At 36.0% G+C, this 21,954-nt stretch overlaps 1 protein-coding gene across 1 annotated transcript in view; it reads left to right on the forward strand.

Annotated features, from left to right (window-relative positions):
- The window catches only part of tbck (TBC1 domain containing kinase), a gene marked incomplete in the record, with an annotated part of 117,548 nt that overhangs the window by 40,549 nt on the left and 55,045 nt on the right, over positions 1-21,954 (forward strand). Inside the window, 13 exon segments of the mRNA NM_001102743.1 lie at positions 1,044-1,105; positions 2,941-3,002; positions 4,109-4,257; positions 5,497-5,635; positions 6,022-6,121; positions 7,404-7,453; positions 8,433-8,562; positions 9,912-10,010; positions 10,176-10,238; positions 11,075-11,201; positions 13,128-13,178; positions 16,883-16,966; positions 18,888-18,973. Coding sequence (NP_001096213.1) covers positions 1,044-1,105; positions 2,941-3,002; positions 4,109-4,257; positions 5,497-5,635; positions 6,022-6,121; positions 7,404-7,453; positions 8,433-8,562; positions 9,912-10,010; positions 10,176-10,238; positions 11,075-11,201; positions 13,128-13,178; positions 16,883-16,966; positions 18,888-18,973 — 1,202 coding nt within the window.

Here is a 21,954-nt window from a genome sequence, read left to right on the forward strand (position 1 = left end):
ATCAGCATAGTATTTTTTCTTAGAACACTGTTTCATGGATTAAAATGTTAGAATACCTGGCTTCGCTAATTTTGGGCACTATATTGAGATCACCGTTTGAGAATCTGAAACCAAATTCCAGTTGGTAGTGGCCTATATCTGGGCCTCTCTTATTAAAAATTGTATACTGAGAGCACTCCCTGCACTTGTGTGCTACAAAATATACAGTACAGCTTCTAGATACAAACTTGTCAATTAGTAGTCCTAGAAAAATAAAGACAATATACCCACCTGCTGCTTCGAATAATGGCTATTTTTTTAGCCAGTTTTACCTCAGTAAAAGAAACGTTGGTTTGAGGGTAGGGCTACAACTTGGTTGGTTATATAGGGAGCTTATTACAAACTTTTAAAAGGCTGTATACCTCTTCCTCGTCATCATCAATGAAGGTGTGCCAATATGTTGGTTTGTTTGCACAGGCTGGGCTTATTGGCAAATTATTGGCATCCCCTAATGACAGGGGTGAGGGGCATTGGGAATCTTAGCCTTTTTAAGGATTGTAGTAAGCTCACTATGTAGCCTGATGAAAGGAGCCCCCCCATACGTCGTTTCTTTCATTCTGCTAAAAATTGCTGAATACATTCTATATTTATAGCATTAGGTGGGTGCTTTCACTTCATTTGTTTTCTTGATTACTAAATTGGAGCTATCCAACTATAGGGCTCCTAAGGATTTGTATGCCCCCAATACGTCTTTACTTGGAGGCAAAATAGGCCCTGCCATTTAAAGTACACAGAGGCCCAAACAGCCCCCAACAGCATTTTACAGCAGCCCCTCAGACTGCTGGTTTGAACCTGGCCCCTAATATGCCCAAGAGCTTCATAGTCTTCTTGGGAAAACATTTTGCTTTTCCTTGTCATATATGCATTCCATGTCAGCTCTCTGCTTAGGATAAGATGATCAGTAAGGGCCTAGATAATTCAGATTTTGTTGGCCAAACCATATTATTATAATCTGTAATCATTTTCTATAAATTATATATATATTTTTGTTTTTGGGATTTCAGGTTGTGTTGACGACATTATAACCGTACTTAGTGAAGAACATGGGTGTGAAGATATTTTAAAGGTATGTGCTGTCTACATAGAAAGATATTTATGATCCTAATGTGTGAAAACCATGGTCAGCTTTTATATGAATTTGTGTAACATTCATGTAAAAATTTCACCAGTAAACAAAAGGTAGGGCTTATAAATTTCTCTGTAAACTAAAGATTGCCCCAACTCCAAATGGTCACTACAATAATTAAGGATCTAACACAGGCAGTACAAAATGAACATTTACAATAAAGAAACATAATAATCATAAAAAGCTTGCAATGTGGCATGCCTTAAAAGATAATAAGACAAATGTCTCCTCTCAGTCCGTTTATAAGTCTGTAAGACATGGTTATACAATGTGATATGGAAATATTGACAGATTTACTGTATTAGCCATTGATTGAAGCACCACCAATTTTTTCATGGTTGGTGATTGTCTATATGCTAAGAGAAAGTTCTGCAAATATTTTCTGCAGTCCACTATCCTTGTGCAAGCAGCATAGGTTTTCCATAAACGTTTCCATAATTGTACTCAGTGTCAGACTGGCCCACCAGCACTGACCCACCCGTTCATCAGCAAGCCAAAGCAGTGGTTCTGCAATCATTTTGCCTGCCCCTCTGTATTAAATATGTTGTTTCATTTTAATTTAGAAGGGTTGCAGTGACTCTTTATTAAACCATTAAGCCATATAACTAGTTTATATGCAGAGATTACTGCTACAGAGAGATCCCTTATACAGAAAACACCAGGTCCCATGCATTTTGGATAACAGGTCTAATACTTGTATAGGAATAAACTAGTTTGGCAGAATTGTCCTTAAAAATGAAATCTGAGAAAAGGGATAAGAAAACTGAATGTGTTATAATACTGTAATATTGTAAATGAGACTGAACATATCAAGATGTAGAATGTTTGATTTTAAAACTTATTATGGATATAGAGAAGAGAGGTTTTATATTTAAAGGGGTGGTTCCTTAACCACCCCTTTAATAAATTAGTAAACTTAAGGTATGAAGATCCAAATTACGGAAAGACCCCTTATCCGGAATACCCTTGGTCCCGACCATTCTGGATAACAGGTCCTATACCTGTATATTTTTACCACAGTTTTAATTCTTTATAGTACAGCTCATTTTTTCTTGCCAAATGCAGGGCAAATTGTAATTATAGGGATTTGACCATCATTGGGCCCCATCAGAGCCATGGGCTATGGGTGGTCTCCCTAATGCATGTTTGGTTCTTGTAAGGTAGGTAATTGGATTGCAAGTGCAGAGATAGGAAGTGCATTATGCAGGGGGGTTTCTGTGCACTGGGAATCTAATTATCTACTTCACAAAGACCAAACATGGAGGAACTTAAATACACTAAGTACACTGTGATTTTTGTTAGATAGTGGATCTATCTTGTTTCCAAAATAATTACAAGTTGAGAGTAGTAAAAACGGTGTTTATCAGATTATTATACACTTATTAATTGTAAAGCATGCAATGTGCTGTGGGAAGCTCACTACTGTAACATTTTTGTACTGGTGTATGTAGTCAGAACAAGCAGAGCAGCGGTAGTAACCTGTGGTACTAACCTGTCAGGAAAAAAAATGCTGTTTGCTGTTGTGAAGAACAGTAACATATATGGGAAGACCAGGCTTTTTTCCTCAAAAATGTGAAAAACTTACTTGTGGGTAAAACATTTATGCAATATGTGAATTCGTTTTCTAATACTGTAATATTCATATAAAATATGTAGTGGTTGATATGGTATGACTGATGTGGAGAAGGAAAAGTCATTATAAGTTTAGCGGATAGTTAAGTTAGAGCACTGTAAATTCATCACAAGGACTTACCAATATTGTTTGTCACTTCCAGAGTGTCCCTGAAAATACCTTAGCCTTGTTGCGAAAGTGCCTCACGTTTCATCCTACAAAAAGGTAAGGCAAAGTGTAAATAGCTGACATATTGACAAAGTGTAAATAGCTGACACTATGACATCTGAGGAAGGGCTTCACTAAAAAAAACAAAGTGTGCTGTTTGTGGTCTCTTATTAAACACACAGAAAAAGTTGCCTTTACACTTCCATCGCAGTGGTTACTTGATTTGTCTTATTGAATTTTATAGCTGAAATAATAATCATTTTAAGCGCAGATTGAAACCAGCACCATTTAGTATTCATTGGGATTTAGTTAGTATGCCTTTTTCTTGCATGTTACTGCAGTTAGTGAAAGCTTAAAACTTGTACCTGATCCTTAATTGATCACAGTTTCCTCTGCACTCCCTATCAGTGTGCATGAAATCCAAATTAAGAAAGATGAAAACTGTTGACACCAAGGTGTCTGCAGGTTAAAGAATCGCATGGTGTCACAGTTTTCATCTTTCTTGATATGGAAGTTATTGCAGTTGCAATATTTATCACTTTGTTTAGTTGCACTTAGTTGCAATACCACCTAATATCTATTTTCCTTGGGCTCCAATAGAACAGAATTATTGTTCATCATGGCTCTTCCAAGCTAGTGCTGTCCTTTGCTGACTGGCATTAAAGATGCCATGACTGTAATTAATATATGTACTTGGCAACAGTGTGATTATGTATTATTAAGCTCTCATTAGGAATTGCAGGTAGGGTTTGTTGCCATGATTTTGTTTTAGTGTCTGCAGATATAGAGGCATGTCATGTGTTGTGTTTGCATATATAATGATATGTAGTGTGATCATTTTACTATAGTATTGGTTTACTATTTGCATTCCTAGTCCAAGACCTCAAATAAAATAACATATGGATGTAGTCACAACAGCTGTGTGCAATCAGTGTCTGTAAGGTTTAATAATGAAAAAATGTTTTATATATATATAAGTCCCATGAATTTGGATCTTAAAAAGACAATAGAAATGAAATGGAAAGAGGCAGAAGAGAAAGTAAAAAATACAAAAACCTATTAAAAATGAAGACCAATGTAAATGCCAATTCCTTGTACAACTTATCTTTTTCTTTACTTTTTTTTTTTTCTTTACTATTGTTTATATTTTTAATCCTGTTAAGGCCTACCTCTGCGGAATTGCTTGCTGACAGCGTGTTCAGTGAAGTGTCCCCTTTGTACCTCCCTTTTCGCAAACCTGTTGGTCTCTTTTCTTCTGCTTTGCGATGTGCTAATCTAATATTGCCTGAAGATATTAGTCTCTTATGCAAAGGTACAGTAACTTATTGATTTGATTTTTTTAATTATATCCTGGCTCTGAGGAAGGATCAACCTATGCAGTATTTGTGGGATTTTTGCCTTATGTAAAAATAACATTTTTTTTCTACACATTGGTATGGCTTTCCTATACAGATTATTTCACTAGGACCAGGGTTTACAGATATTTATAGACTAAACATTGGCATTCCATTAGTATTAAAGTACTATAATAAAAACATTTTAGCATGAGGGTAAAAAAAAAAAAGACTTTTTTTAAGAAAAAAAAAACAAAAAACTCGAGTCATGAGTTCTTGAATCAAAATCAATGTTTTGTTAATTCTAGACCATGATACAGATAATATGCCTCAGTTACTACTGCAGTGCAAACAGTGGTCCTGGTGCAAATTGATTACATTCATTAAAAGTATTTGTGCCACAATGTTGCACTCGACTAAATTTATCCCACTTGCTGTTGCGAATCATGGACAAATGCGCCTGTTAAAGGAACAGTAACGCCAAAAATGAAAGTGTATTAAAGTATTTAAAATATAATGTACTGTTACCCTCCACAGGTAAAGTTGTGTATTTGCTAGAGTAACAGTACTATAGCTAATATAAATAAGCTGCTGTGTAGCCACGGGGGCAGCCATTCAACTTGGAAAAAATGAGAAAAGGCACAGGTTACATAGCAGGTAACAGATAAGCTCTGTAGAATATAATGGGGCTTTATCTGTTATCTGCTATGTGCCTGTGCCTTTTCTCCTTTGAATGGCTGCCCCCATGGCTACACAGCAGCTTTGTTTATATAAACTATATGTTTCTGAGGCAAACACACCAGCCAGCACAGGGCAACAGTACCTAATATCGTAATTATTTTTATACACTTTCATTTTTTGGTGTTACTGTTCCTTTAATGCTGGAGAACCATGGAGCTCTAACTACCTTAAAGGTTGCAGTAATTCCAGGATTCGATTACCACAACAAAAGAAATACACATGGATATAATTTTAATGCAGAGTTCTGGAAAGAAGTAATCATGACTTTGATAACACAATCACTTCTGATTTACATTAAACTGCACTTGGCACATTGCATTCAAAGTCGTAAAGTACACTTTATAACTAATTTATTTAAGGGTTAATTAAAATGCATATTTTAATGGCCATGATAATGGAGGTGTATAAAAACCGATGCTGCAGAATTTCACTTCTGTTTCTTTTTCTTTCATTGCAACTCCTCCAATGATCTATAGATGAGGACAGTGACTTCCTTGCAGAAAGATCTATTGAAGAAGTATATCACTTGTGGTGCTTGGCAGGCGGAGACCTAGAGAAAGAGCTTATAAGCAAGGGCATAATTCGATCAAAGCCACCTATCTGCACTTTACCCAAGTAAGTGACACAATATAAGGTATGATATGTTTAGATGCAAGTTCACTAGCCAGAGTCTTCATGGCCTTTGGGACCTTAATCAGCCCACCTATGCCAAGTATTCTTCCAGCTTGCTTACAGTACTGTCCCATGCTTTCTTTCATCTCAGCTACCCTAACCCCCTATTTTATATAATGTTTTCCCAGATATTTTCTCTCTCTTTTTTTTTTTTTTTTTTCTTCTTTCTTGATGTGTGTGATTTGTGTTTTCAAACAGTATGCCCAGGCATATGCGAGTGCAGATATTTTTTCTGTTAAATTCATATAATGGTGGTACAATTAATTGAGCTACTGTTCAGTACATGTTGTTTGATATTAAAAGATTTACCTGAAATGTTTCCTTTGTAGCCTTCTCCTTGAAGATGGTGAAAGCTTTGGTCAAGGAAGAGACAGGAGCTCCCTGCTGGATGACACCACTGTGACTCTATCCTTGTGCCAACTCAGAAATGTAATTTGTTTTGGTTTTCATTGCTTCTAAAAATGTTTTCTTTTCTTCTGAAATGCCTCTATTTGATACTAGACAAGCAGTACAAACATCTCTGTTTTTGCATTAAATGTTTGCGGTCTCTTTAATTAGAGGTTTGGCAGAAAATGAACGCGGTGGATTTACTTGTGTGATGTGGTATGCCACATTTTCCTAGACATTCCATACTATTCATCTGAATGTTTTTATTACAATATCTCTTAACTAAAATAATCATCAAATGTAATGAGCAGCTGACATGCTGAATTAAAGTGATCGTACCATTACATAATTATCTCAGGACTATCTCTTAGTGCCATTTTTCAAAAATTGCATCCTGTTCTGGTCATAGAATCAAAGAATAGAAAGTCATGAATCTTGACTGCAATTAACCTTTCTAAGAAAATTGGGGAAAAAAATCTCACCAACTCTTTTTGATGCATTTTCTTTTGCGAGAAAATGCACCAACTGCAATTCCACAAATGGTAAAAAAGTAAAGTGACTGCATTTTGCTTACACTTTATTAGCCTATTCCTGAATATCGGCACAGGTGCACAAAGGGGATTTTGAAATGAAACCATGCAAGTATGCATTTCAGTGTCGAAATGGGTTGCAGGCACACAGATCGGGAAAGGCTGATGCCAATATAGGTGCTGATTAATCTACATTTATCCGCAGGCCAAGAATCAGCTCCATCTGGCATTAGCCTTACAACAGCGTAGCAGCTCTTCTAGTCATGATTAAATGTCACACAATACTTTGAATGCTTCTTCTCAGGTTGGCTATGAGCAAGGCTGTCTTAGTTCAATAGTCAGAAACCACAATGCAAAGATTAGCAAGGGATAGACAGATGATGATTTTAATAGAAATGACATTTACATATAGCTAAAATGCATGCTGCATGTTTCAACACTGAAATGGTTTTTGTGTACCTGCACCCAGGCTGAGGCAGTGGCTTAGGGTGCAGGCACAGGGGGAGACTGATGCCATTGTAGAGGCCTTGTCTAGAAATAACTTTAGAGTTTGAACGAGCAGTGCAGACAGAGACTAACAAATTCTACATTCAAGTGCAATTACATTATAAACTTTAACACCGCTGAAATATTTTACATAGAAAGTTGATTAGCATTATGTGTTCATTCAAAGGCATATTTGATTTATATCCCCTTTAAGTTTTGTTTTCATGTACCAGACAACACCAAGATGCTTTCTATATTAATATGATGGTTACATTTGTCTGAACTATATTTGTTTAAATTGTTTTTAGAGATTAAAAGATGTCCCTGGTGAAGCATATTATCCATTACTAGGTGAAGAGTGAGTATGCATTGATATTTTTACCTGTCCAATTGGTACTGTTAGTGGGAGGAAATCCATTTGATTTAAAAGGACATCAAATATTGGTCAGTGTGTTAATTCTCTCTTAGTTTTTAGACAAATTGCATTTTCACTAAAATTGATGCCTTTCATTTTTTTTTCCTAAATGCAAAGCTTTCCATTAATACTAAAATGTTTGTATTACCTGCAAATTCTTAAAGGTTTTATGTTATTTATTTATATTATATTATAGTAGATGTAAAATATATCCTTATAAATGGTGATTAGTGAGATTTGGTGAGTTCAAAATCCTTTGAATTTACAGTAGGGGTATATCATTTCTATATAAACTCAATGTCCAAAAAAGTTTTTTTTTATGAAGATTTTCGCTGGCATTGCACTCATATCTTTAAATACAAGAAGGTATGAAGGCATTCTGGTATTCTCGCCATACAATTAAGCATGCTAAAAACCATTTAAACATTAAATAAACCCAACAGGATTGTTATGCCACCAATATGGATTCATGCAGCTTAGTTACCATCAAGTACAAACTGTTTTATTATTACAGAGAAAAGGAATTAAAATAATTTTCCTAATATGAAGTCTATGGAAGATGACCATCCCGTAATTCAGGATACTAGATTTCCTATTTAGATATTCTCTAAAATATTATTGAAGTCAATAGTAACCATTCCATAAGGGTATACAATTAATAATTATAAAGGAATTCTTTCTAATACTATTTGTTACTCTTCCCCTTTAAAATAAATGAAGCGTTTCAAGTTTCTGATATTCTAAAGTTATTATCATGCTTGTAAACTCATTGCATAGGGTAATTATGTAAATATGTTAATTATGTTCTTCTTTCCTCAGTAAGTGTGGTGAAATCTCAATAAAATTAAAATATATAAAACAAAAATCCAGTCTTGGAGTAAAGTCTTACATGGGTTTCCTATGATTTGTTTGTTTTTTCCAGCCAATCCAACATACCACATTCTGGCAGCAGTAATGAGTTGTCCACCTCAGCCACTCTTCCTCTGATTATTCGTGAGAGAGACACAGAGTATCAGCTAAACAGAATTGTTTTATTTGACCGGTTGCTAAATGTAAGTTTTGGATGGCACGTTTTATTACCATTTCAGTAGGGCACAGATTATATTTTATTTTGAAATGTGGTATTTTAGTTTAAAGGAGAACTATACCCCTGGGATATAAAAGCCCCCTGAACTAGCACTGCCTTGAACCCCTCACCTCTCCCTTATCGCATAGTTTCTAACTTTAAAAACTGTCCCTATCGCTAACCCCAACCTAAAAGAGCAGTGTAGCACAGCTGCGTACCTGGCCGACATCTTCCTTGCAAGCGAACAGTCATTGGGTCTCTCCGCCGATATGAACCCTGCTTGCACGTGTGCAGTTTGAGGTGGCAGGAAATCTGCTTAAACTGCACATGCGCAAGCAGGGTCCGTGTCGGCGGAGAGACCCAAAGACTGTTCACTTGCAGGGAAGATGTTGGCCAGGTACGCAGCTGTGGTACTCTGCTCTTTTGTTTAAGGAAACATAAATCTTCCATATTATTGTCACTTCAACCTTATATAAGCCTTGATAACAAGCATATTATCAAGGGTTAAAGCTTTGTAGTACCTGACTTTAGCAACCATAAAAATGCCATAGAGATAACATTGCACAAAAAAAAGTATTTCAGGACTGCCAGGGCTACCTGGCTACTGGCTTATTTGCAGCACTGAGATTCCTGCCTGCTTTGTGTACACATGAATTCTTGGTTTCATAAGATCATTACCAACGCTATTAAATGTATTTTTTTTAGCTCTCAACACCTAAAAAGCACTATATCTCCCTTTTGAATTTCAGTAGTGCATAATATCAGTAATCACAAACTGTACAGTAATTTGATTGTTAGATTACAGCAAGGTGACTGGCATAGTGATAATATAGGTCATTCTCAGTTTGAATATTCTAGCATCAGTAATTTAGTTTGAGGTGCATATTTTGGAATCTGCATATTTGGATTTTTTGGAATCTGATCTTACCTTGGATTTCTGACTTGTCTAAAAGAAAATTATGTAAACCTAGTGCAAGACCAGGAAGCAGTGTAAATTCTATTCTATCTAGAAGGTGGCTTTTTATTATAGTGCAAATATAAGGACTTTTTTAGTAAGGCATTATTACATAAATTGTATGTTGTTGAAAATGATAAATCTAGAAACTTGCTATTTTTGTGGATCAAACACTACATTATTTTATAACATTTTGACCTTTTTTAATGTCAATCAAGGATTAAGTATGTACTCATACTCATAATATATTAGCAGTGTTTGCTAGTTGATGTAATTTCATGTAGAATGAACCGCTCAACCTAATAGTATCTGTAAATGTAAGTGTTTAATTCTGTTGATGCAAAACATGCTGTATAGTTTCTGAACGTGTTCTATTGTAGGCATATCCATACAAGAAAAATATGATTTGGAAAGAGGCCAGAGTGGATATTCCTCCTCTTCTGAGAGGATTAACTTGGGCTGCTCTTCTTGGTGTAGAGGTAAGGAGGCCTGTGAACTGATGGCTTCTTTCAGCTATTGTCACAGTACTGAAAGGCTATGTAACCTGAGCATGCTGTTGAGAGATGGATACAGAGCCTTAGTTAGAGAAATGGGGGGATTAAAATCATGTATGCTCTTCGGGTTTAATGTGTTTATTTTTCCAGGGGGCCATTCAAGAAAAATATGATATGATAGATAAGGACACTCCAATACCTACAGACCGTCAGGTAATGTTTTTACTTTGGTTTTTAGTGTTTATTCATTATAAATCATTTTTACTTTTTTTAATTGAAAACACCACATAATCTTATTTCCCCTAGGTCAATATAGACATGCATTGCCGTTAACAGGAACTATTAGTATTAAAATTAATGGAATGTGATAAAACAAATTGTGTTAACATGCAAAAAGGGAAGTCACTGTAGGAATCTTGGCAGAATCACAAGAATGTAAGCAAGATTAGCTGGCTTAGGCCAGTCCTTGGATTTCCTGGGATCTTTGTGGAGTCATTTGCTTACAGGAGCGGAAATTTAGGTAGTCACAAATAATTACTGAAAGTTTAGGCCAGACCACCTCAGTGAATTTAGTAATATATTTGGTCTAATACATTTAGTAAGTTTTGGGCCAAGAATATGCATTTTTGTTCTTAAGGATGTTTAAACTGCCTCTTTTATCCCATTTCCAAGTTTATAGGATGTTGTTATGACACTTACAGTAAATAAGAAGAAATATTTCTGAATTTTTACAAACTGGCAGTTACAATAAGAATGGCTATCAGCATGGATATTCAGGGACCTTACACAGAGATAGAGAACTATCTGTTGTTCCATTTTTTTGTTTTGCCCAATCAGCTTTGTAGTGATTTTGAAAGAGTTTGATCATTCAGAATACATTTTTGGTTATATGGTTTGGGTAAAAATGAACTGCATGTGAATACTCTGTGTATTTAAAAAATGCTTTTATATTCATCTTTTGAAGATGTCCACAAAGTTTATAAAGTTAACCACCATGTTTTCTTGGTTTGATGTGTGCTTGCATATTTATTGCTAGTTTTGTTTTCCAGATTGAAGTAGATATCCCACGTTGCCATCAGTATGATGAGCTCCTTTCTTCTCCTGAAGGCCATGCAAAATTTCGAAGGGTACTGAAAGCTTGGGTGGTTTCACATCCTAACCTGGTATATTGGCAAGGTATTCTATCATAGCTCATATTATAATAATATGCATACAAGTCTGTTATAAACGCTGCAGGTAAGATTCAGTTTAGTCTACAGGGCTACTTTAATAAATGGGGAAGAAGGTATATATTTACAGTTATAAAATACTTGATGCAATTTATGCATGTTGTAGTTTCTATTAACCTTTTATAGAATATTTAATTATAAGCTTTACATTTTGACAGTAACTATATTCCTTTTCTTGTAAAACATATTCTTTAGCCTGTTGAGTTTTCTCAGGGATAATGTTCATAAGTCTAGGAAAACATTTTCATATTTCTAAACAATGTATGAGTACCAGACATACTGAGAAATTACTGAGCACACATAATAGGATGTGTCATTGAACATAAATACATGAGAAAAGAACATTTTAAATGAATAGTGAGTAAATGATCCCAAAAGTTAACTTTCTAATCATGGGAAAATGCTAATAATGATCTTTAAGACTTTTTAATAGAGATTAGCAACCAGTGCCAGTCATGGGGATTTTCATGATCCGTGCTAACAAGCTTAGAATTTTTGTGGGAATATAATTAACCGGTTGCAGTTATTAGTAACTTGTGCTTTGTGCGAAATATAATTAAGACCTATTTATAATAGATAACGTAAAGGGAAAATATACCTTGGTTGATAACAGGGGTTACAATTATATAATTTTCTCCAAATTGTAATATACAAAATGTTTTTTTTTTTCTATGGAAACTCTTATTTAAATGCTTATTGGAGTTTATGTCTTTAATGATCATTGTATCCTGCGGTTTCTTGAATTCTTGGTTGAGTTTTTGCTTAGCTATAATAAATAATACCTATAAATCTCAGACTTCAAGTTTGAGAATCCCACCAGAAGAGGACCTCCTTGGTAGTTTGATGTAGTGCTTGCTCTGCAGCCAATATAGGTTCCCTGGGCTGGCAATCAGATCAACCCAATTTGGCCCCACATATGGGTGGTCAAACCAGACAAAGAGCCACTCATTTGGCAACCTCACCCAATGGGCAGATCTTTACCTGTATGGCCAGCTAAGCCTCCTCACACTCTCATTATTATTATTATTATTTAACCAGCCTCGGGTAATCCAAGCAACAGTAAAACACATTTTTGTAAATCATTCATGTAAAGAGTAGTTGATCCTGTTTTGTCTCATGGGATACAGACACTGATCCTGAGTGTAACTCCAGGTTAGGATCTACAGCCACTTTTTTTTGCTGTTTACTGCTTACTAGGAAATAAGTCGCCCTAATTTAAATAGAAAAATAGCCAATAATGGTTAAAGCAGTTTCAGTATCCTGAAACACTAGTTTCCCAAATGAGACTGCTTTCTGCACAATGTTTTTGGTTAACAGTAGACCCTTTGAATACTGGGTACAGTATCACTTAAAGACAACCATGTTATTGTCATTTGGCCACCAGAGGGCACCATAAAAGTCTTTAGGTGACATTTCTTTGTCAGAGCGATATTCCTTATACTTACTATTATCAGCTGCAAGTATTTCTAAAGCGTCAACATAGTCACAGCAAACAGAATACATACAAATATTGACTAGGGGTGAGTAAAAATTTTCACAGAAAAAAAAACTCCTATAGTAAAAAGTCATGTCACTTGGAACAGTCACTGCAAAAAGAAAAAAAAAGCCCATTGACTTCAATGCATTTTACCGATACCACTAGCACAAATGAGATAAATACAGCTGTCAGTGTGTACTAATCTGTAAATATATGTTCTGCTGAATATGAGAAAGCAAAGCTGTGTCACACATAGTACAGTATACTTGTGTTTTTTAAAGCTAATTTATGGCCTTCTAAGGTGCATACATAGAGACAGGAATATAGGGGTTGACTTTATATTCATTCTTTCCAGTGAAAATATTTCACTTTTGAATTATATTTGTATTTCATTAGGGTTGGATTCACTGTGTGCACCCTTCCTCTACCTGAATTTTAACAATGAAGGTAAGCATGTTATTGTTGCAAATTAATGAATCTGTTCTATGTGCAAGTAAAGCAAAACAAAAAAAATGTACCTGTGTAAAATAGTATTTTTAAACATTTAGGAATGCATATGTTGCAGGTCTGAAACTGTACAATAAATGACATATTGGATAGGTAGGTGGGTAACCTGCGGAAAGCTACCTCTAGTCATCAACTTATAAGGGGTAATATGCTCACTTTTTAACATGATTTCAGGGAGCTTTGTGCTAAACATACGTTGTTTATAGTTTTGTATATTTCTTGCACTAAACTGGGCAAAATCTGAAATTGAAAGTAAAGTCACATTCTACTCCCCCATACCTTGTCCCATACCCATTCTTCCTCTAGAATGTATACTCTTTTGGGCAGGACCCTGTTGACCTCTTATATCAGTTATCAGCTGTATTTTTGTATAATCCATTTGTTCATTGTATACAACCATTTATTGTATATTGCTGTGGAATCTGTTGGAGCTTTATAAATATGTGTTAATATTAGTTTGATGGCTTCTCAGTGGACTTTTTTTTATTGTGCTCTGACGAAATTAAAGTAGAATGTAACCTTTCTTTCAGTTTCTGATTTTTGGCCTGTGTAGTGCAAAAATATCATGCTAAAAAGTTTTAAAGCCTCAGAGGGATTCACATTAAAATTTGGGGGCAGATTTATCAAAATGTAAGTTTAGAGCTTAAAATCCTATGGGATTTTTAGAAGCGTATTTATCAAATGGTTAGTTATAACTTTTGCCCATTGATAAATACGCTTCTAAAAATCCCATAGGAATGAATAAAACGTGGGTGAGTTTTTATGTATTAAGCTCTAAACTCACATTTTGATAAATCTGCCTCTTGCAGTTAAATTTGAGTAAAATGTACAAATTCACAATTGTCTGAACTACAGTTATTTTTTTTTTTTTTTACTTCACTCTACTGCAAGATGTATTTTTAATCAAAGAGCCAGTTTCAATGGTTCTGGAATGACAATTTAACTTCTAAGTTTACAAAAGGAGTTAGGATTTTGTGAATTTAATGTTCTTTAGTTTAATTCCAATAATATTTCTTATTCCAGTTCGCTTTACTTTTGTGAATTTCCCTCCGAGTTGTGAGCCATCATAGTTCACTAGCAGGAAAACTGCTCCCTTTCTGATAACTAAAAATAGGCAGATGGATTTAAAATTTTAACCGATTGAAGACGTATAATCTTTAAAAAAAAAACAAAAAAAAAAACCTGCAAGTTATGAAATACTCTTTTACACAAGGGTAACTGTTTTAACCTTTAAAATGATAAACAAAATGCAAACAAACAAATAGAAGACCCTCCAGCACTCAGTAGAAGGGAAAAAGGGAATGTTTGCCTGCAACTTCTAATAGGTCAATTATATGCATGCTTACTTTTCAGTCAACATGGGGTTGATTAAGACCACCCAAGATGACTCTCATTCCAAGTAATGATTTAACTAAACCTAAAATCTCGACATAACTAAAGCTTATTCTAACATAACTTAGTGTTGAATAGTGTCTGATGGTTGAAAGCAAATACTATTATTCCCAAGATATATTTGTTTTGACAGTGTACATATAAAGCACATGCCTAACTTTTCGCAGCAAGGTGATACTGAGTAAGCAAAAAAATGCATCCTTGTTTTGTGCTGTTTACATGTTGTACTAAATCAGTTTTTCTTCTTTTAACTTTAAAAAAAATGGGCAATAATTATTTATACAAGTAATGGCTGTCTAGCGGAAAGGTGTGTGGGGAGACATTTTTGTACAGGAAATAACTTAAATATATTTTACCTCACTAGATAAAAGGAAAGTTAATTTTCCCCATAGTGTATTTGCCCTTTGACTCTTATTAAAACTCTTCTATTATATTAAAACATATTTAGGGCATTTTTAGTTTCTAATGTTACTGGTTCTATGATGAACACTGGAGACAGATTCCCCATATCTTCTTTTTTAAGCATACAGCCATTATCTGAAGACTGCTGCTTGTCTGTTAACTGTTTGCTGTGACTAGTGGAGAAATTACCTGTTACACTTCATTACATTTTGTACAATGAGTGTACAACCCCTTTTTCAAAAAAAAAAAAAAAGAGGTACTATGTAAATAAAAGTGGAATTAAATTATTTGCAAATTATCCCTGTATTTAATTGCAGGAAGTACAACATAAGACAACACATCGAATGTTGAAACTGAGACATTTTATTGTTTTCTGAAAAATATATGCTCAGGCCTGGACTGGGATTCAAAATAGGTACTGGCATTTCAAGGACACAGACGCTTAAACAGCCCCCCACCAGCCCACTAAATAGTGACCATCTATGGCGTCTTACAGCAGCCCCTCTGGCATTTTCCAGAATCCACAGATTGCCAGTCTGGGCCTGCATTTTGGCATCAGGATTTGTTCCCCATATGAGACTAATCTGGCAGCTGGCCTGGAACCATTTGTACCGTGTATTGTAAGGTTTCCCTGGAATGGCTTACATGTTAATTCAGCCTAACTTACTTGGGAGCTTTATGTAACTAAGCAGCCTTCTTTTGTGCTTGTCATATAAGTTACAGATATAATGCCTATAATAATTTCATCTTGGGGCCCCTACATAGTTGTTCCATTTTTTCAGTGATTTTACTGGCATAAATGTGTAATTATGGGCATGGCAATTCTGGGGAATTGGCCCCAGGCTTCATTTTTGCCTCAGACCTCCTATTTTGTTAAGACAGCCTTGTTCATCCATGTATGTAGTGGGGAGTGGTGGTGTTGGGTGGGACAGCTTAAGCTGTAAGGGGTGGTAGTGGTGGTTGCAGCAGTAGCTGCGCTTATGTGTTTGTTGGGCCCCTGGGGTTTCTTTTTAAGAAACAGTATGACGTTGTGTTACAATACGGCTCTACTTGATTGTGGGGGGTAGACAAAAGTTGCTTGAGTGCGTGTGTACGTAAGAGAGACAGATGCCCACTTACCAACTTTCTCAGAGAATGTTGATAAATGGAGGACTAAATCTTCCCACTTATTAAACAGTCCCCCTAGTTATAACAGGTCTTGGTGCAAGCAGCAGGCTTAACCCTGCATGTTTCATTCATTCTGTTAGGGCATGCCATTTAACAGACAGGAGACCAGAAAGAACCTCCAAGTGGGAGGAGGTAGGATGCCCTAGTGGTTAGGGTGTTGTTCTTCAGTGGGATGATTTCCACTGGTACTCGGGCTCAATTATCTCCTTGTGGCCTTGGACAAGTCACTTAACCTTCCGCTGTCCTGGCACGAGGAGCTTGCCTAGAAATGGGTGGCTTGAGTGCTGTTTTGACTTTTTCAGTAGCCACGAATCCTCTTTTTGCATTTTTAAGGGCAGCTAATGATTTATAAGACCAGCTTTCAAATTGCCCACCATAATTATGGCTGGTTGTCCCTGTACCTGATTTTTCACAAAGCACAAGCACATTTCTCAGTTTCAACATGTTGTTATATGTTGCAATTGCATATTGGGTTTAAATTATTTGCAAATCATCCCATTCTCTATTTATTTACATTTTCTTCAGTTTACCAACTTTTTTTGCAAAAGGAGTTGTAAATATAACTTGTTTAAGGTAGGGAAAAAAGAGAAATTTAAGACACCTGCTTAGTCCTGCCATGTACATGCTAATTAGGCATTTTAACTATTTCCATATTCTTACATACAGCTATTTTTTCCTGACAGCGCTGGCATATGCCTGTATGTCTGCCTTCATACCCAAGTACCTGTATAATTTCTTTTTGAAGGACAATTCCCATGTAATACAAGGTATGTTCATTTAGATATAAAGAATGAAACAATGTCATCCATTTCAAAATGAACTATTCGGTGTTACAGCTGTAATAATAATAGCATTGGGTTGATGATAGAGTTAATGACAGGTAACACTTACTAAATCAAACATCTTCTATTCCTTCCAGTGGGGTAAAAAATTAGGATAGTCCTTAATCCCAACCTGTAATTTGCCCCAGGGATTAACAATTCATAGCTCAGTTTTGACTGTAATATCTTTAAGGAAAAGTGGGCACAGTGGTGCTAGTTGCTTCCTCTTGTGGTGTTGACATTTGCTGTCTTAATGGTCCTCCCACTACTCCTACACCATCACTTCAACAAAAGCAGTTTAGTTTACAGAAATATATGTAACTATTTTGAATTGCTAATAGAAGGGTTTTCTACTGTATAGTATATATATTTGAAATATATATTTGAAATTATTCTGGGCCATTATTAATTTAAAAATTATAGTAGGTACAGGTATTTGCAACTTATTTCAGTAAAACGGGATTGGGTACCCACATAAATCTTGAGCTCTGATACACTGTTAACTATACATAAGGCCTTTTCAGCAGTATGTAGGGCTAACACTAGACTAGATAGGCATACAGGGTCTGACTGGGGGGTGCAGGTTCCACTGGGCAGAGGCTTAAGGTGTTGGAAGGGGAAAGCACAGGGGAAAGTAGTATTACCTTGGGCGCAAATACCATTTGACCTTTCTTGACATGTGCTTCCATACTGCTAGTTTCAACTGACACCTTCTATATAGAACTGCAACACACAGACAGAGGATAGGAAGAGTGTATGTTTCTCATATTCATGGGAAACCAATGTAGGAAAAATAGTTTTGGAAGTAGAATGGTTGTTAGATCTTTTGTAAAGCAGTCTGTCAAACCCAGGATGAAGAGTTATTTTATCACTATTCAAAGCAAATAATTTAATATAATTTTAAGCAAATTAATCATTTTTATTGCCTAAGATGTGGGTCTTTTCATATTTAGAGAATCTTTTCCATGCTTTCTGGAGAGCTAGACTGGTAGTCATAGTTGCAGTCATTAAGCTTTTAAGTTTAAGTAATAACATTTCACTGTTCAATGACTTTATATAAATTCATAAGCAGAGTTCTCACTGCAGTGCAGAAGAACCATAGCCTATACTAAATGCACTTTAACAGCCCAGCTCTGACAGAGGTTATCGAGAACCTTAATTTACCTTGGAGGCAGCTTGCTAATTGCTTGGATAAGTCATAAGACTTTAAATTTTTTTTAAATTAGCCAAAGATCAGTACTGTGTTTGCCTTACAAAGAAACTCAGAAAGAAAAAGATGAGGGAATATAACCTATGTGCTGTCATCATCTAACCATCACATTCAGAGGAGTGAATGGACTTCATGTGAACATGGGGGTGGTTAAAAAAAAAATTACACAGTGAGCACATGATACATCCCCTATTAAAGCACTAAAAATTCAGCATTTTCTTTTCCTTATTGTGCCTATTATTGTGGAAGCCATTTTGACATTTATGGCACTATTAATTAAGCTGCATAAAACTGATTGTGGCTGACATCCCTTTGATTTGTGGTGTGTAGTATGACCTCTTTGACTTGAATAAGCATGGAAAAAAGTGTAGGAGAAAAAGTATTGTGATGCAGAGAAGGGGCGGAAGGAGAAAAACAAAAGTAGGAAAGAGGAAATAAAGAACAACACTGGTACAGGTCAGTTAAACCAATAGTGAAGAGTGCACAGTATTACAAAACACACAAGAAACGGTGTGAATTGTGAGGTCCGTTTATACAGCTGTATACAGTTGCGGGTGTGTTTTGTACCTAATCCTCTGGATTATTCGCTGTACTCTGCTTGCAATGATCTTTCATCCCCTTTAATCACAACTGCTTGCTACTTTGCTGTCATTTTAGAGTACCTCAAAGTGTTCTCCCAAATGATTGCCTTTCATGACCCGGAACTAAGCAACCATCTCAATGAAATTGGCTTTATTCCAGATGTAAGTATAAAACAGGAAGGCCCGTTTAACTGCACATTTATAAGATGACAAAAGGAAGAAAAAAAACAACAAGATTAACCCTGCTTATAATTATGGTAGTTTCCCCTTTCTTCAATCTCCTATCTTCGGTTCAGCCTGTTTGGGATAGGCATGTTATTAGAATTCTCCCTAACTTCCAAGTAATGCATACAGTATCTATAATATATGCCATATCATTGGGACATTTATCTTGGCTGGGTTCTTGTCACTAAATACAGCTGTGTTCTTCTAAAATGCCATAACTATAAATATAAAATACAAAAACGTGTCTGCACACACAGGTTTTTAACAGCATAAAAATTTCGGTTTTATTGGAAACAAAAGTAAATCTTCATTGTTTCAGGGACCTTTGTCAGAAGAAAAAAAGGTACCTTGTACCCTTTTTGCACCTGACAAAGGCTGACACCTTTTTGATTTAAGTTTTTAAAAAAACTGCTCATGCATCCAGGGTAAGACAATGGAAGTGGTGTGCGCCATTTGGTCTTCTATAAATAAAAACAGATATAAGCATTAAATTTGGTTAGGATGAGGACTTTTTCCTATATCACTTTGCTAGCTATTGACATTTCCCTTTAAGCATGTACAGTACATATCTGTCTCTGCTTTATCCTGTCTAAGGATTCTTTTCATAAGGTTCCATAGCCAAGAGATCTCTTTGAAGGTATGGAGACAAAATGAAGTGCACATGAAAAAAATATTCAAAGTGTTCATCTGCTTCTCTCCACTCAGTACCACTGTTAAGAAGTTATGCTCTTATCTTTGGAATTTAATAGGCTAGCTGGATCCAACCTTGCACAAAGTACATTCTTCTTTTCTGCACAGAAGAATAGCAAATGTAAATATCTGTTACGTTTTCATTGACTGAAATTGTTTTTTTTCCGCTGAAAAAAATATATAATAGCGCCAGTGTTACTGGCATAAAAATCCTAGTGTTTGACAAGCTTGAATTCATATTTAATGCAGCCATGGAAAACTCTAATCAGCACTTGTAAGCCAGCAGATAGGTTTCTTTGGTAATGGGTAATTTAACCCATGTTATCATAAGGTTTCTGAATCTGAAATAAAAAGCATTTCATTCCGTGCCTGATGTTGAGTGAGGGCACTGATTGTAAATGTGATGCGAAACATTATTCTTTGCTTTGCTGTAAATTTACCATCTCCTGGGACAGAGGGCATCTTGTGTGCCATAATGCCGTGTGATCACCAATATGTTATTATAGTTTCTGTTTTAAATGTTTTATTTGGTTTGTCCCTGCAGAGCAAAAATGCTGGAATATATTTAAAAATAAGATGGCCTATGTCTGGTCATAGTAACCTATGAGCAAGCTGATAATAAGGCCCCCAACTTGATTTTCGTGCTTGAATGGTAATCCTGTATCAGTAAGCCCTGATTAATCTTTCATCACCTTAACGCGGCGTCTCACTGCAGGAAGGATTGTGTTTCCTGGCAACCTTCCATTCGTTCGGGGTCAGAAAGAAGCCCTCAGAATGCAGAATGCCACTAAAGCCACAAGCTGGCTGAATATTGGGTGCTGACCTATCCATGTGCTGGTGTAGGACAGGAAGCATTAAATTGCACTCATTTTCTTCCCCTTAATCTTGTATTTTGCAGCATCACTGTAGCACAGTTTGTGCCTTTATATGCTGCACGTTATCCAGCTGCACTCACACAGAATTTTGTTAACCTTTTTTCTACTGGACTAAATTACAAGATTTGCAAAACCTTCATTCAGGAAATTGAAGACAACTAAGCCCCATTGTTCTGCTTATTATAGGATCCCTACTGTAAGGTACCTTAGCATTCCTTTACCTGCCTAGGTGAAATACTATATGCATTTAAACCATTTCAGCAGTGATTCATTGTTAATGAAAAAATAAATATATATATTTTTGGACAGAGACAACTTTTCTCTAATTTGTTCTGTACATTACCACAATGAATTTTAAATAAAAAACAACTCAGATGCAGTTGAAGTGCAGACTTTCAGCTTTAATTCAGTTGGGTGAACAAAACACATAAAAATGTGAGGCCACTAAAGCATTTTTTTAACACAATCCCTTCATTTTAAGGGCTCAAAAGTAATTGGACAATTGACTCAAAGGCTATTTCATGGGCAGGTGTTGGCAAGTCCGTCATTATGTCATTATCAATTAAGCAGATAAAAGGCCTGGTGTGAGGTGTGGTGCTTGCATGTGGAAAATTTTGCTGTGAACAGACAACATGTGGTCAAAGGAGCTCTCCATGCAGGTGAAAGAAGCCATCCTTAAGCTGCAAAAACAGAAGAAACCTATCCGAGAAATTGCTACAATATTAGGAGTGGCAAAATCTGCAGTTTGGTACATCCTGAGAAAGAAAGCAAGCACTAGTTAACTCAGCAATGCAAAAAGACCTGGACGTCCACGGAAAACAACAGTGGTGGATGATCATAGAATCATTTCCATGGTGAAGAGAAACCCCTTCACAACAGCCAACCAAATGAACAACACTCTCCAGGGGGTAGACGTATCAATATACAAGTCTACCATAAAGAGAAGACTGCATGAAAGTAAATACAGAGGGTGCACTGCAAGGTGCAAGCCTCTCATAAGCCTCAAGAATGGAAAGGCTAGATTGCACTTTTCTAAAGAACATCTAAAAAAGCCAGCACACTTCTGGAAAAACATTCTTTTGACAGATGAAACCAAGATCAACCTATACCAAGAATGATGGCAAGAAAAAAGTATGGAGAAGGCGTGAAACAGCTCATTATGCAAAGCATACCACATCATCTGTAAAACACGGTGGAGGCAGTGTGATGGCTTGGGCGTGCATGGCTGCCATGGCACTGGGACACTAGTGTTTATTGATGATGTGACACAGGACAGAAGCAGCCAAATTAATTCTGAGGTGTTCAGAGACATACTGTCTGCTCAAATGCAGCTAAATGCAGTCAAATTGATTG

This window comes from Xenopus tropicalis, chromosome 1, assembly GCF_000004195.4.
Source record: "Xenopus tropicalis strain Nigerian chromosome 1, UCB_Xtro_10.0, whole genome shotgun sequence".
Lineage (NCBI taxonomy): Eukaryota > Metazoa > Chordata > Amphibia > Anura > Pipidae > Xenopus > Xenopus tropicalis.